This window comes from Globicephala melas, chromosome 8, assembly GCF_963455315.2.
Source record: "Globicephala melas chromosome 8, mGloMel1.2, whole genome shotgun sequence".
NCBI classification, from domain to species: Eukaryota; Metazoa; Chordata; class Mammalia; order Artiodactyla; family Delphinidae; genus Globicephala; species Globicephala melas.
In genome coordinates, this window is record NC_083321.1 from 47,761,752 (window position 1) to 47,778,675 (window position 16,924).

The 16,924-nt window shown below is 38.2% G+C and overlaps 1 protein-coding gene across 1 annotated transcript in view; it reads right to left on the bottom strand.

Annotated features, from left to right (window-relative positions):
* The window catches only part of LOC115839530 (NACHT, LRR and PYD domains-containing protein 14), a 44,649-nt gene that overhangs the window by 10,571 nt on the left and 17,154 nt on the right, over positions 1-16,924 (bottom strand). Inside the window, 2 exon segments of the mRNA XM_060304338.1 lie at positions 14,962-15,132; positions 16,512-16,588. Coding sequence (XP_060160321.1) covers positions 14,962-15,132; positions 16,512-16,588 — 248 coding nt within the window.

Below are 16,924 nucleotides of genomic sequence, written 5' to 3' on the forward strand. Positions count from 1 at the left end.
TTACATTGTGTTTAGGGGACAAAAGATGAGGCTGAATGTAATCACTAGGGGTGGAAGGAGGCGGAAAAGTGACTTCAATATGGTTTTTGTTTTGTTTTTAAAGAAAACTACATTGAAAGTAGTGTAGACAATATAGAGTAGAATGCAGTATGAGAAACCAGGAGACCAGACAGGAAATCATGACCTTAAAGAAACCGTAGCAGGAGACTAGAAAGAGGAATCTTTTCAACCTAGTTATCCATTATAATTTTCTCTTTCACTCTTAAATGTGCTTATGATACAAGGTATGATATGTGTTTTTTTCCTACACCATGAAGCAATGAACTCCATTCGCCTCAGACAATGACCTGGTGTACCACAAATTTAACTCAGTTCTGACACTATCTACCTGGAGATAGCATCAGATCCAATAGGTTAAAGGCTCAGTCCCACAAGACTGCCCCCACATCAGATGCCAGTCATAAGTCCAAGCTGCTACCTGTGTGTCTGACCAACTGGCTATAAACCCGAGGACCTCAGACCCCTTCCTGAGGTTCAGTTAATTTTCTGCAGCGGCTCACGGAACTCAGGAAAGTAATTTACTTGCTAGATTACTGGTTTATTACAAACGACAGTAAAGAATATGAATGAAGAGCCAGATGAAGAGATACATAGGGCTATAGGTCCTGCACAGCAGGAGCTTCTGTCCCCAAGGAGTTGGAGGCCCGGCAGGTGGATGCGTTCTGGTTACCATCCTGGAAGTTCTCCAGATCCCTCCCTTTTGGGTTTTTATGGAGGCTCCTTTGTATAGGCATGATTGATTAAACCACTGGTCATTGGTGACTGAGTCAACCTCTACACCTACCCCCTCAGCCCTGATTACAGGAGGTGTGATTGAAAGTGCCAACCCTTTAACTGGTTGGTTCCCCTGGCAACCAGCTCCACCATCCATAAGGGGTTTCCCACTGTCACCTCAGAAACAACTCAGGTGTGGCTGAAAGGGCTTGTTATGGATTACCCTTTTCACCTGTATGGCTCTGAAGCTATTTCAGAAACTGAGGACAAAAGATGAAGTATTAGAACAAAAGATGCTCCCATTGTTCTTATCAATGAGGAAATTCTAAGGGTTTTGGGAGCCGTGAGCCAGGAACTGTGGAAAAAGACTAAAATTTATTTTATTATAAATCACAGTATCACAGTAGGGTATAGATGGTTGTCCTTCAGACCTTCTCCCTCCTCCTTCAACCCAAAGTTCATTTTCTCCCCAGCTAAGAATAAAGAATGTTAGTGAGACATAAATCTTTTTTTAGCCTCCATGTTATAGATAACTCCACTCCAAGTGTGAAAATACTGAATACCTGCCAACATCACAGAACCTGTAACCGATAGTAACAGGACAAAATCCCAAATCCTTTGATTTCAGATCCACTTGAGGTGTGGAACACGACTTGATGCCAGGAGCAACCCTCACTTGGGACAACCAAAATGTCCCCTTGGTGGCCAAATCACCAACCAGAGTTGAGATCCACTGTTCTAAGAGGTGAGCATTGTTAAGAAAAATCATCCAAAACTTAAAAATAGGTAAAAGGGGCTTCCCTGGTGGCGCAGTGGTTGAGAGTCCGCCTGCCGATGCAGGGGACGCGGGTTCGTGCCCTGGTCCGGGAAGATCCCACATGCCGCGGAACGGCTGGGCCCGTGAGCCATGGCCGCTGAGCCTGCGCGTCCGGAGCCTGTGCTCCGCGACGGGAGAGGCCACGGCGGTGAGAGGCCTGCGTACCGCAAAAAAAAAAAAAAAAAAAAAAAATTGGCAAAAGGTATTACTGGTATTACTGAGTGTCCTTTCACTGTAGTTCTAGGCATTGTCTAGCAGGCCGGGGATTATCTGATTTTCTAGGGGTGTGTACCTTTATGTCAGATTAGTTAAACAAGGAGGCCAATAGACTGAGGTGGTTCTAATACCTTAGGGCCTACTAAACAAACCAAAACAGAAACCTATACATGCCTCAAGGTTAAGAAATAGAAACCTAAGGACAACCAATCACAGCCAACTAGGCTTTTCCAGATAAGGAAAATGCTTAAGCTTTAGCCAGTCAAATAATTTTCCAGTTTTGCGTCTGCCTCTTCTCTATAAAAGCCTTTCCCTTAGCTCCTGTCCGGTGGAGTGCTCCTAAACATTTCTGGTTTGGCACTGCCATATTTAGTTTTTTCTTTAAATAAACTCTTAAAATTTTTGATTTGCCTCTGCTTATGTTTTAACAGTTCTCTGACTCTCAATTCTATTGATCAGAAGATTCACAACTTTGTAAGGGTAAAGATTATCTTACAGAGACCTGATAGCAATGCAAATAATTCTTGTCCTCGATCAGTGCAAATTTCCTCTGTGATGGAAAAGATAATCCCAAAGTTTATCATTTATTGCCTTGTAAGACATTAATCAGTTTTGTATTTACCTTAGAATGTTATTCTAACTTTAAAAAAAAATGCCTTTCATTCTACAAACAAATGCTGGAGAGAGTATGGAGAAAAGGGAACCCTCCTACACTGTTGGTGGGAATGTAAATTGGTACAGTCACTATGGAGAACAGAATGTAGGCTCCTTAAAAAACTAATAATAGATTTACTATATGATCCTGCAATCCCACTCCTGGGCATATATCCAGAGAAACCTATACTTCAAAAAGATACTTGCACTCCAATGTTCAGTGCAGCACTATTCACGGTAGCCAAGACATGGAAGCAACCTAAATGTCCATCAACAGATGAATAGATAAAGAAGATGTGGTACATATACACAATGGAATATTAGTCATAAAAAAAGAATGAAATAATGCCATTTGCAGCAACATAGATGGACCTAGAGATTATCATACTAAGTGAAGTAAGTCAGACAAATATCATATGATATCACTTATATGTGGAATCTAAAAAAAATTGATACAAATGAACTTATTTACAAAATAGAAACAGACTCACAGCCTTCGCAAACAAACTTATGGTTACCAAAGGGGAAAGGTGGAGGGGAGGGATGAAGTAGGAGGTTGGGATTAAATATACACTACTGTATATAAAATAGATAATCAAAGAGGACCTACTGTAATAGCACAGGAGACTCTACTCAATACTCTGTAATAACCTATATGGGAAAAGAATCTGAAAAAGAATAGATATATGTATATTTATAACTGAATCACTTTGCTATACACCTGAAATTAACACAACATTGTAAATCAACTATACTCCAAAATAAAATTTTAAAAATTTTTAAATGCTATTCATGATGGATATATAAACACTTGTTCGTCAAATGGTTTGTAAAGCTGCATCTCACTGGTTCCCTTACTAATGAATTGATAATATTCTTCGACAAGAGTTCATTTTGCATTTGTATAACCAAAGGGCCATGATTTAGAAAGAGCCATGATTTGAAATCCTCAAAAATTATTTAACTGCATCACTGGATCCACAATGGACGAATTAGAGTCTTTGGAAGACATTTTAAACTAAAGCAGGGGAATAAAAGAGATCTTTTCCCCTTGGTTGCTAAGCTGAAAGCATGTGAGCTCAAAGCTGCCTGTGACATACCTCTACCACATTTACCCAATACCATAGCCTCAAAATATCTAAAGGAAAATTTTAAAGAACTATAAGAAAATAAACTTTTCCATCATATTAAAAGATTTAAAGAAAATGTTCTCAATAATTTATAGATTGAGCAACAAAAATTAGTACAAGATGATCTGAACTGCATAATTAAAAAGCTTGATTTAATGGATATATACACATGTGCACACACTCAGTCATGGGAAAATACATATTCTTTTCAAGCACACATAGAAAATTGATTATATACTAGGCCATGAATTATATCTTAACTAATTTCAAACAACATTTTCACATTATCTGAACTCTATTAGGTTAAAAACAGTAACAAAAAGGTAACTTTAAAAATGGCTCTCATGCAACTCAATAGAAAGAAAACAAACAACCCAATCCAAAAATGGGCAGAAGACCTAAATAGACATTTCTCCAAAGAAGATACACAGATTGCCAACAAACACATGAAAGGATGCTCAACATCACTAATCATTAGAGAAATGCAAATCAAAACTACAATGAGGTATCACCTCATACCAGTCAGAATGGTCATCATCAAAAAAATCTACAAACAATAGATGCTGGAGAGGGTGTGGAGAAAAGGGAACCCTCCTGCACTGTTGCTGGGAATATAAATTGATACAGCCACTATGGAGAACAATATGGAGGTTCCTTAAAAAACTAAAAATAGAACTACCATTCAACCCAGAAATCCCACTACTGGGCATATACCCTGAGAAAACCATAATTCAAAAAGAGTCATGTACCACAATGTTCATTGCAGCACTATTTACAACAGCCAAGACATGGAAGCAATCTAAATGTCCATCAACGGATGGATAAAGAAGATGGGGCACATATATACAATGGAATATTACTCAGCCATAAAAAGAAACGAATTTGAGTTATTTGTAGTGAGGTGGATGGACCTAGAGTCTGTCATACAGAGTGAAGTAAGTCAGAAAGAGAAAAACAAATACCATATGCTAACACATATATATGGAATCTTAAAAAAAAAAAAGGTCATGAAGAACCTAGGGGCAGGACAGGAATAAAGACACAGATGTAGAGAATGGACTTGAGGACACGGGGAGGGGGAAGGGTAAGCTGGGACAAAGTGAGAGAATAACGTTGATGTATATTCACTACCAAATGTAAAATAGCTAGCTAGTGGGAAGCAGCTGCATAGCACAGGGAGATGAGCTCGGTGCTTTGTGACCACCTAGAGGGGTGGGATAGGGAGGGTGGGAGGGAGGGAGATGCAAGAGGGAGGAGATATGGGGAAATATGTATATGTATAGCTGATTCACTTTGTTATAAAGCAGAAACTAACACACCATTATAAAGCAATTATACTCCAATAAAGATGTTAAAAAAATGTCTAAGTTTGGAAATGTACAAGCACACTTCTGTGTGACATGTGGGTCACAGAAAAAAAAATTCATGTAAATCAAAATATTTGGACATGAATGCTAATTAAAATATTCCATATACTGGATGGACTTGGAGGGTATTATGCTTAGTGAAAAAAGTCAGAGAGAGAAAGACAGATACTGTATGATATCACTTATACGTAAAATCTAAAAAATAAAACTAGTGAATATAACTAAAAAGAAAGAGACTCAAAGATACAGAGAACAGAGTAGTGGTTATCAGTGGGGAGAGAGAGAAGAAGGGAGGGGCAATATAGGGGCAGGATATTAAGACGTACAAACTACTATGTATAAAATAAATAAGCTACAAGGATATATTGTACAACAGTATAGCCAATTATTTTATAACAACTATAGATGAAGTATAACCTTTAAAAATAGTGAATCACTATGTTGTACACTTGAAACTTATATAATGTTGTAAATCAACTGTACTTCAATAAACAAAAAAGACTCCATGGTCAAGCATGGGAATTCAGCTAAAATGTAAATAGAAGGGAATTTATATTCTTAATGCTTGTAATAAAAGAAAAGGTTGGAAGTCAATAAGAATCTAACTTGAGAAGTTATCAGGCTTCCCTGGTGGCGCAGTGGTTGAGAGTCTGCCTGCCGATGCAGGGGACACAGGTTCGTGCCCTGGTCCTGGAGATCCCACATGCCGCGGGAGAGGCCACAACAGTGAGAGACCCGCGTAACGCAAAAAAAAAAAAAAAAAAAAAGAAGTTAGCATACTGACAAAAATTCAAAGATAACAGAAATGATAAAATAAGAATTTACAAAATAAATTTATAAAATGAAAACAGACAAAATGTAAAGAATCAACAAATCCAACATTTGTTTTGACCACCCTATTTGATTCTTTGACTATCCTATTTGACTCCTTAACTACACTATTTATTGATAAAATTGCAAACCATCCCTAACACAGAGCTCTGTTTAGGATGAGGGGAGTGGTTTGCCTGATGCACAAATTTGAGAAGATGCCAAAAAAATTCAGTAATCAAGATAAATAATATTTTAGGGAATATTTTTAAAATCAAAATTAGTGCAAAAATATCCATGATAACCAAATATTAAAAATTTAAATAAAGACAGTGTCTGACCCTGAACTTGCACAACCCTGAGAATAAGTGCCTCACTTGCCTCACCCTAATCCTGGTCATGCGTTACCTGATAGCAGTGATACCAGGCATGTTTTCAAAATGTAAGTGGCATTGCTTCTAGTATATTGTTAGCTCAGGGTAAACAGTCCTTATGTTATGGAAGTACCTGACCAAAAAGACTAAATTTTATTAAATGCCTTTTCAACATATACTATATTAAGGTGGTTATTTGGTCTTTCTCCATCAGTCAACTAATACTTGTCCTCTCTTGTACTTCTGTTATAAATCATAAGAATCATGGTATATTTTAACTGTTAGAATTAATTTTCAAATATATTTGATCTTTGCATATATATTCATAAGTGACATTCAATTGTAAGTTTATCTTTGTAAGTTCTATTATTGAAGTTTTTCTAACCTTATAAAATGAAATGGAAAAGTTATCTTCCTCTGTAATGCTCTGAAATTTAGTTTAAAAAGCAAAAGAATTTTCCTTTATCTGAAAATTTGTTAGAAATCCCCTTGATAAGAAGCATGTATTGAGAATTCCCTGGGAGTCCAGTGGTTAGGACTTGGTGCTTTCACTGCCATGGGCCGGAGTTCAATCGCTGGTCCAACCCTGGTCAGGGAACTAAGATCCCGCAAGCTGCTCACAAAATGAAGCATTTATCGGGCTTCCCTGGTGGCACAGTGGTTGAGAGTCCGCCTGCCGATGCAGGGGACACGGGTTCGTGCCCCGTTCCGGGAAGATCCCACATGCCACAGAGTGGTTGGGCCCATGAGCCATGGCTGCTGAGCCTGCACGTCCGGAGCCTGTGCTCCACGACACGAGAGGCCACAACAGTGAGAGGCCTGCATACTGGGAAAAAAAAAAAAATATATATATATATATATATGGAGCAACATAAGTAGATTTTAGAAATATGGTATTGAGTGTTAAAAGGCAAGATATACAATAGCCAAGACATGGAAACAACCTAAATGTCCATCGACAGAGGAATGGATAAAGAAGATGTGGTACATATATACAATGAAATATTATTCGGCCATAAAAAAGAATGAAATAATGCCATTTGCAGCAACATGGTTGGACCAGAGATTATCATACTAAGTGAAGTAAGTCAGAAAGAGAAAGAAATACCATATGATATCACTTATATGTGGAATCTAAAATATGACACAAATGAACTTACCTACAAAAGAGAAACCGACTCACAGACATGGAGAACAGTCTTTGGTTGCCAAGGGGGAGGGGAAGTGGGGGACGGTTGGATTGGGAGTTTGGGACTAGCAGGTCCAAACTATTATATATAGTATGGATAAACAACAAGGTCCTAACTGTATAGCACAGGGAACTATATTCAATATACTGTGATAAACCACAATGAAAAATAATATGAAAAAGAAATTTTTTTAATATATTTTTTTTAATGTCCTGTGTATTTTAAAGAAATTAAGGGAAAAAAAGGTAAGGTATATAAATGGCACCATGCCATTTATGCAAAAATTTCATACCTCTAAAAATAACATTGCATCTTTTATAAGGTACATATAGTTCTATGGCATATTTCAAACACATTAGGTAAGTTGCCTATAGGTGAGAAGGGGACATGGTTAATGGATATAAATTACCCAACTAATCAACCAACCAATAGTTGACAGAAGGCCCTTGCATAAACCAAAGACAATATAATACCATGAACTGGATCCATGGAACAGAATAGAGAGCCCAGAAATAAACCCACACACCTACAGTCAATTAATCTTCGACAAAGGGGGCAAGAATATAAAATGAGAAAAAGATGGTCTTTTCAGCAAGTGGTGCTGGGAAAGTTGGACAGCTGTATGTAAATCAATGAAGTTAGAACATATCCTCACACCATGCACAAAGATAGACTCAAAATAGCTTAAAGACTTAAATATATAAAAGACATCATAAAACTCCTAGAAGAGATCATAGGCAAAACATTCTCTGACATAAATCGTACCAATGTTTTCTTAGGTCGATCTCCCAAGGCAATAGAAATAAAAACAAAAATAAACAAATGGGACCTAATCAAACTTACAAGCTCTTGCACAGCAAAGGAAACCATAAAAAAATGAAAAGACAACCTATGGAATGGGAGAAAATATTTGCAAACGATGTGACCAACAAGGGCTTAATTTCAAAAATATACAAACAGCTCATACAACTCAACAACAAAAAAATAAACAACCCAGTCGAAAAATGGGCAGAAGACCTGAATAGACATCTGTCCAAAGAAGACATACAGATGGCCAATAGGCACATGAAAAGATGCTCATCATGGCTAATTATTAGAGAAATGCAAATCAAAACTACAGTGAGGTTCCACCTCACACTAGTCAGAATGGCCATCATTAGAAACTCTACAAATAACAAATGCTGAAGAGAGTGTGGAGAAAAGGGAAGCCTCCTGTGCTGTTGGTTTGGGAGTGTAAATTGGTGAGCTACTATGAAAAACAGTAGAGAGGGTCCTCAGAAAACTAAAAATAGAATTACCATATGATCCAGCAATCCCACTCCTGGGCATATATCCAGACAAAACTATAATTCAAAAAGATACATGTACCCCTATGTTCACAGTAGCACTATTTACAATAGCCAAGACATGGAAGCAACCTAAATGTCCATCGACAGATGAATGGATAAAGAAGATGTGGTATATATACACAATGGAATACTACTCAGCCGTAAAAGAGAATGAAATAATGCCATTTGAAGCAACACGGATGGACCTAGAGATTGTCATACTAAGTGAAGTAAGTCAGAAAGACAAGTACCATATGATATCACTTATATGCAGAATCTAAAATATGGCACAAATTAACCTATCTACAAAATAGAAACGACTCACAGACATAGAGAACAGACTTGTGGTTGCCAAGGGGAGGGAGGCTGGGAGAGGGATGGACTGGGAGTTCTGGGTTAGTATATGCAAATTATTACATATAGAATGGATAAACAACAACATCCTACTGTATAGCACAGGGAACTATATTCCGTATCCTGGGATAAATCATAATGGAAAAGAACACAAAAAGGAATGCATATATGTGTATAACTGAGTCACTTTGTTGTACTGCAGAAATTAATACAACACTGCAAATCAACTATATTTCAATAAAAAAAAATTTAAAAAATATATACATAATACCATGAACTGATGAAGTATGTTAAACTCAACCTTTCGGACCTGATGATCCCCCCTACCAACTAATTTTAATTTTCACCTTCTGTTTATCTAGCCATTCAACATTTGAGTGCCTATATAAGTGCTGAGTATATAAACATATTTTTCAGTTACTGCCCACATGGAATACACATTAATGTGGTGGAGCAACAATATCACTAATTACGACACAAGGTACATAAATATCACACAAAATAAACCTTAGGGTTAAAAGCATTATAAGACATGAAAGGTTATCAAGAATTCAACAGGAAACATAATCATTTGCAGTCTCTAATAAAAGTCTCAAAATATAGAAAATAAAAACTAACAGAACTACAAAGTGAAATACACAAATCTGTAATTATAACAGATATTTTAACGTATTTTTCACAATAATCGAATTATCTCGGAAAAACTCACTAAAAATACCAGATGATTTGAGCAACAGAATTAACAATCTTAACTGATACAAAATACTGCAACCCACAACTCTTCATATTCTTTTTAAGCACACTTTGGAACACATATAAAAACCGGGCCATGAAATAAATGTCAACAAATTTTTTAAAATTGAAATCATGCATAGTATGTTCTCAAACTACAGTGCTAGAGATTAAATATAAAAAGATAATAAGAAACCCCTCTTATGTTTGAAAATTAAGGAGTACACTTTAGAATAATCCATGGGTTGAAGAAAAAGTCATAAGGGAAGTTAACTATTTTAGACTCAAAATAAGAAAACACTACAGATAATATCAAAACTTGTCTGGTGAAGTTAATGCAGTGATTTGAAGGAAAATCATAACCTGAAGCCTGTTGGAAAAGAAGGAAATATGAAACATGACTAGCTATCTAAACACTAGAGATGATTTAGAAATTAAGCAGATTAATAATATAATAATACTAGACACTTGCCAGTAAGTTTTAAAATTCAGCTGAAATGGATAAAATCACAGGAATAATATCACTTACCAAAAATTACTCAGTAAGAGAAAACCTACATAAATATATAATTATTTAAAAATTGAGTGAGAAGTCAAAAAACTCTCCACAAAAAGGGAACTCCAGATCATATAGCTTCACCAGAAATTTCTACAAAGTTCAAAGAAGAAATAAATTCAGTGCTACACAACCATATGCTAAAACCACACCCGACTGGCTAAAATTTAAAAAATTGAGTCTGACAAAATTGACAAGAATAGAGTGCAACAGGAACTCTTACACACTGCCAGTGGTAGAATAAATTGGTACAATCCTTGGGGATTTTCCCCATGATATAACAATTCCACTCAATTATTTACCCTAGATAAATGTGTACACATCTCACAACTTATGTATTAAAATACTCAGAGCAGCACTAATCATTAAAGAAAAAAAATGAAAACAACCCGAAAGTCCACCAACAATGGAATGGTTCTATAGTAGAGGAGAACTAATAAACAGAAACCTCAATTAAGTAGAGTTGGGAGACCAGAAGAGGGAGCTCTCACACCCTGCAAAGATAGCAGAGCCCAACTGGAAGAAGGACGTTCCTGGCAAGCACTTAGCCAGTGAAAAGCCGTGGACTCTTAGTTTACTGTAGCCCTTCCAGCTTCCTTTTCCTCTCTATCAACGCATTCTCCTTTCCTTGCCATGTGGAGACTTGCACGTGGCTCATCATGGTTACAGTCCCCAAATTACGATTCTCTGCTGATCCCGAATAAACCTATTTTTGCCAGAGCAATATCTGGCAGTCTATTTGTTTTAGGATAGCAATAGTTTATCATATGGTCATTCATTGGAATCTTTTACGGCAATAAAAATGAATGAGAACAGCCACGTGAAACAACCGGATGACGCCTACAATCATAACATTAAGCAAAAAGAAAATCATAACACAAAAGAATACATAAAGTATGATTCCCTGTCTATAAAGTTCAAAATCAAGCAATTTCAAGTATAGAGTTTATGATTACATATACTATGGTTCACTGTAAAGGAAGACACATAAATTACTGCTATAAAAGTTAAGATGATGTTTACTGCTTGAAGAGGAGAGAGGCTGTGATTTGGGAGGGATGATTGAGCGGAATTTAGTTTACTGGGAAAATTCAATTTCCTAATCTGAGTGTGATTATATACACATTTGCTTTTTTAAAATATTAGTTTTATTTATTTTTCTGTATTTTATATTTTATAAAGAAAGTGTTTAAAATATAATTTGGCAGAGCTTAAAAGTAACAGAAGAGAAAAATAAAAGGTATAGAATGAAGGTCACATTAAAAGAAGCAAAAAGAAGTCACAACTGCTAAAAATACACTTAGGAATATGTAGGATGAGTTAGAAAAATCCAGCAAAAGAAGAATGAGTTTTAAAAGATTAAAGAAAATTATGGATAAGGAATACAGACAAAAGAGATCCAACATAAGCATGTTGAAAAAAATAAGACAAATAGATAAGCAGAATCTAAAGATAGGAAACGCTACAGAAAAGAGCACAATCTTCAGACTTAAATGGCATATGAGAAAAAATATTGATAAAGAAAATTCAACACAAGACAAATTACTGGGCCAAAGAAAAAATTCTAAGGACATTACAGGCCAAAAAAAAAAATTTCTTTTTAACCAGTAAGGATATTGAAGGGGAAGAATCAGCTGGTTTCAGACTTTTCTACAAGAGTCAATGCTAGCAGGGAATAGACCCTGCAGAACCCTGAGAGGATAACCAGAATATGATGAACAAAACCAAGCTGCGATTCAAGTTCATAGAAAACTAAGACAGTTTCAGATATGCAAAAAATCTCTGGACTGGCCCCTCAAAATTAAATCAAAAAGATTACTGACTGTACCTCCCTCACCAACTCCTGGTCTACATTCCTTAGTGGGGCAGTTTGGTCACTAAATGTGGCTATCCCCTGAAATGCCTCATCTCTTTTTGGCCACCTCCTGGGTAATGATTAGGATGAAAGGGATAGAAGGTTCCATAAAAAACTATTTTGAAGTTTCAGGATTGTATCCTGACCATTCCTCGGCATGATGCTTTTCTTTCCCTAACAGCAACTCCAGGCCACCCTGATTGGTACACCCTCCAGGTGGCAGGCCAGCCAAAAAGGGCCTTTGGGATTCAAACTTCATTCAGATCAGATACCCGGATTCTCTTGTGTTTTTTTGTTTTTGTTTGTTTGTTTTGCAGTATGTGGGCCTCTCACTGTTGTGGCCTCTCCCATTGTGGAGCACAGGCTCCGGACGCGCAGGCTCAGCGGCCATGGCTCACGGGCCCAGCCGTTCCGCAGCATGTGGGATCTTCCCGGACTGGGGCACGAACCCGCATCCCCTGCATCGGCAGGCGGACTCCCAACCACTGCGCTGCCAGGGAAGCCCCTGGATTCTCTTTTGGATTGACAAGGCTCTAGGTCATGAGGATAATGAGTACAATGCTGGACAACTCCCCCTACAAGCCAAGATGTGGAACATAATGGGTTTCTATAAATGTTGTAAAATTGCTTTTGTCCCTTTCCCACCTGAGTGCTCTGGACTGAAGGCCTCGGTGCCAGTGGCAGATGATTAGAGAAAAAGCGAAGTTATAGACACTGGGGTGGGACACACTGACTTCATGGCTGGGGGGAAGACTAGAAACACTAATACCTGGGGAAGGAGCACCTTAGAACCTGGGAGGTTCAGGGAGTGGGGAGAACAGCTAAGGCTCTCTTTTTCACCCTAGATCCAACACTACTGCCTGGCAAAATAATTATGTGGTCTGCTTGTGTCAAGCAGCGGCTGCGGCTGGCAACCTGACCCACCGCCCAGTTGTCATGCTGTCCACATGCTATGAGAATGGAAAATCTCCCACAGACATGGCAGGCCCTGAGCTATTCTGTTGTGCTGAGGCCATCAATGGCAGACCCCAAATGTGGACCCCTCTCGTGTGTATAGACACAGTATGACTTTGCTTCAGTCTGACTGATACGAATTCATAAAACTCTCTTGATGCTGGGAACAGCTGTGGGTTATGTCACATATGGCAAACAAAGCAGTTGTAACTACTCAGTGGCACTGCCCACCTGATATAACCAAATCAAGGTAATGGTGACCCAAATCAAATATAACAACAAACCCCACACTGGAGCGACCTGTGCACCTTCAGGTTATGTGTGTGCGTGTGGGGAAGTGTAGACCACCGAATGGCTCTTTAACGGGGAAGGGGTTGTTTTTGGCCCATCTTTGGCCTCCTTTATTTACTGCCAATGACACCAAGAGCAGCAGGTCATTCTAAATTCCCTTTCATGAGTTGTAATGGAAAACCAGAGCCATTGTTCCTCCTGGTGTTACTCAGCTGCTGAGCCCAGGACCCTGGGGCATGGTTTAAACCAATACTACAATTTGGCCTCATCCTGTGCTTGGAGTCCTGTTGATAGTAGCCTTAATTAAATGGCACATGAGACAAGCTGAACAAATTTAGTCCCAGCTTCTGTTGGTCAGACTAATCAGAGTGGCCAGTGGAGTGGCTTATCCACGTGAAAATTCACCAGAAGCGAAGACTGTATTGTGTCAGAAAAGTGTTGGATATTTTGGGGAGACATTCTTCCACGGGTATTTCACTCTCCCACATGTTGTACTGACAAAAATGCAAGGCCCTGACAATACTTTACCTGGCTGTTTCCTAGGATGTGTGTGCAGTGAGCAACCTTGAGGGATGAAGAAATGTCTCCCTCCAGGACAAAGGGCAGGCTTGCTCTCTGCTTGCTATAAAATGGTGAGTTCCCCAAACTCAGCGTTCCTCTCCTGGAATGCAACCCACTGCATGTGGAGGCATCCATCCAAGTCTTCCACATCAACCCTGTGGGACCTGGGGCACTCAGGAAACTGACACAAACATGCCCAATGCTTATGGGGCTATACTTTGAGGAATGAAGTCCTCTGTCTCTGATAGGATTCTACATCTCCTGCCAGCATCCATTCAACAGTAATAGGCTAACTTATTAGGTTACAAGCAGAATAAAATTAAAATTCAGACCCCAAAGTTACATCACAATTGTGAAAAATACATATATAAATTGACAATGGAAACACAGAAAAGCAGCACTTTCTTGGAAGAGCCAGGAAGACGTATCATAGTGTCTAGGCTTCCCACATGTAGAGCAAAATTCTTGACCCAGAGGTCAATAATTCATGCTGTGTAAGTAAAAATGTACTAGCCAATATCAATCAGTTCAAGATTTAAAAAGAAAATAAAAATCTAAACAATACATCAGTGAACATAAAAAGTACTCAGAACATAGGACGAGATTTTATTAGATTGCAAGCTCCTTGAGACCACAGACAGCATTTTTCCAGATAGAAAATGATTAGTAAAACCTTTGATTTAATAAGAAAAAGTAATTCAAGGACAGATGGAATATCTAAGGATGACAGAACACAGAAGACCTAAATTAAGTGCTATTTACTTAATACATACCCTGTCCAAAGTACTAAGGGGGACACAAAGAAATGTGAAATATGGCTTCTATACTAATAACATGTAATATACTGATCCGTATATATGAAATTCAGATTCTCATTTCTGAGAATAACTTATCTTCTAGCCCCATTTATTTTTCATCGTCTCTCCATATACTAAATTTCTTCTAGCTGTATAAGCCACCAAATAGGTATCATTTTCCTAATGGAAAACTGAACTCACCCAAGCCTCTGAATATTGCAGTTTGGATGTCTCAAAGCCTCAAACAGAATTCTTACTCCATCATCCTGCAGGTCATTGTTCCCAAGGTCCAGGCTCTTCAGGTTTGGGTTGTTCAAAATAGCAGAAGACAGATCCAGACAACATGCACTAATGAGAACACAGCCCATCACTCTGTGAGAAACAAAAAAGAGAAGTGAGATCTTCAGCTGTGAGGTTTTATTAGTTTATTCCTAGGAGAGATGCCCAGGTATTTGAGCCTTTTCTCTGAGCCTTTTCTATCTATAACCTAGGGTGCACATAGGAAGGTTTAACACTACTAGTAAAAACAGATGAGATTTCTTAATGAGCAGGAAGAAAGCCAGCAGGTAAAACTGCCTTCTCTCACAAATAGGTTGTTTTCTAGTAAGCTTCCCAGATCAAGGGTATAAACACTTATTTCTATCAATACCAAAAAAAAATGGATATAACTTTCCCAAGGAACTCACAGATCTCTATGCCTTCAGTTGCTAATATATTTTTGAAATAAAAATGCTGCCCAGGAATCTAAAAGTCATATTTCTGAAGAAGAAAGAAGCTACATACAGAAAGGCATTTCCTTCAAGTCCTTTGTAGGGCATTCAAGAGCATCCTCAACCTGGCCTTGTGTTCTCTTTCCATACTTTGTTCCCACCCTATTTTCCAACCATACCCATCCATTTTCCCCCCAAATATATCACATCTATCTGCATTCCCCCTTCTTCTCTCTTCTTTCCTTCTGCTTAGAATATCTGCACATAACAAAATCCTCTTTATCTTTCAAGACTAAAGTAACTCAGTGTCTTCTGTCCCATTCCTTGCTCCTTGGGACTTCTGCCATATCCTTTTAACAACATATGGAATCTATGTATAGTTGGCTTTATATTTATTTCCCTGCCATCTGTACTTTGTGAGTTACCTGAGGACAAGAGCATAACCTCAGAGATAACCTTTAGCCCTCTCAGCATCTAGCTCATATTTGTTGTAAATATTGCTTGAGAGAAGTGGCACCCTGAGAGGCTGTGAGAGTAGCTAAGGAAGTACAAATTGGTCTGTGTGTTTACAGCAATGCTAAGGAGGAAAAGCAGGCTAAGCAAACATCTTGTGTGCATAGGTCACTTAGAAATTATATCTCTGTAGCTGAAATGAAGGCACTGGATTTATTTTTTTAATCTATTTTTTTAAATACACAGCGTGATCTTTTATTTATTTATTTATTCGGCTGCTCCAGGTCTCAGCCGCGGCATGCAGAATCTTCCATCTTTATTGCAGCATGCAGGATCTTTAGTTGCAGCATGTGGGATCTTTAGCTGTGGCATGCAAACTCTTAGTTGCAGCATGCATGTGGGATCTAGTTCCCTGACCAGGGGTTGAACCCGGGCCCCCTGCACTGGGAGCGTGGAGCCCTAGCCACTGGACTACCAGGGAAGTCCCGAGGCACTGGATTTAATGATAAACACCATGAAGTAAAATGTCTTCTAGTTGAATAATAATCAAGGAAACCAGAGAATCACATTGTAACCCATATCATATACATTTTCCCAGAGGAAGTACAGGTGCTTATTGGATCCAAGAGTTCAATCACCTTGGTGTTTACAGATGTGACAATCAACTATTAAACTCATTTGGAAATTTGGTTATCATGAGTCAGTCCAGTCAGGCCAAACACTTCTGGGTACACCACTGATCATCAGTTTATCGTTCTAGGAAAACAGTGTTGGGCTTAGACCCTTAATGACTCACCCAGGCTACTAGTCCCATGGGAGGCCCTAGTGGGAAAGTGAGATTTCTAAGCGACACTTCTATCTTGCTTCACTCGAGCCACAATATTTACCTAATGAAATATTAAACATCATGTAGCCATTAAAAAAATCAGATAATTGTATGTAAGTATTTAAATGTGTTTCTGAAATACTATCATGTGAAAAGGAAACCTCAAAGTCATGTC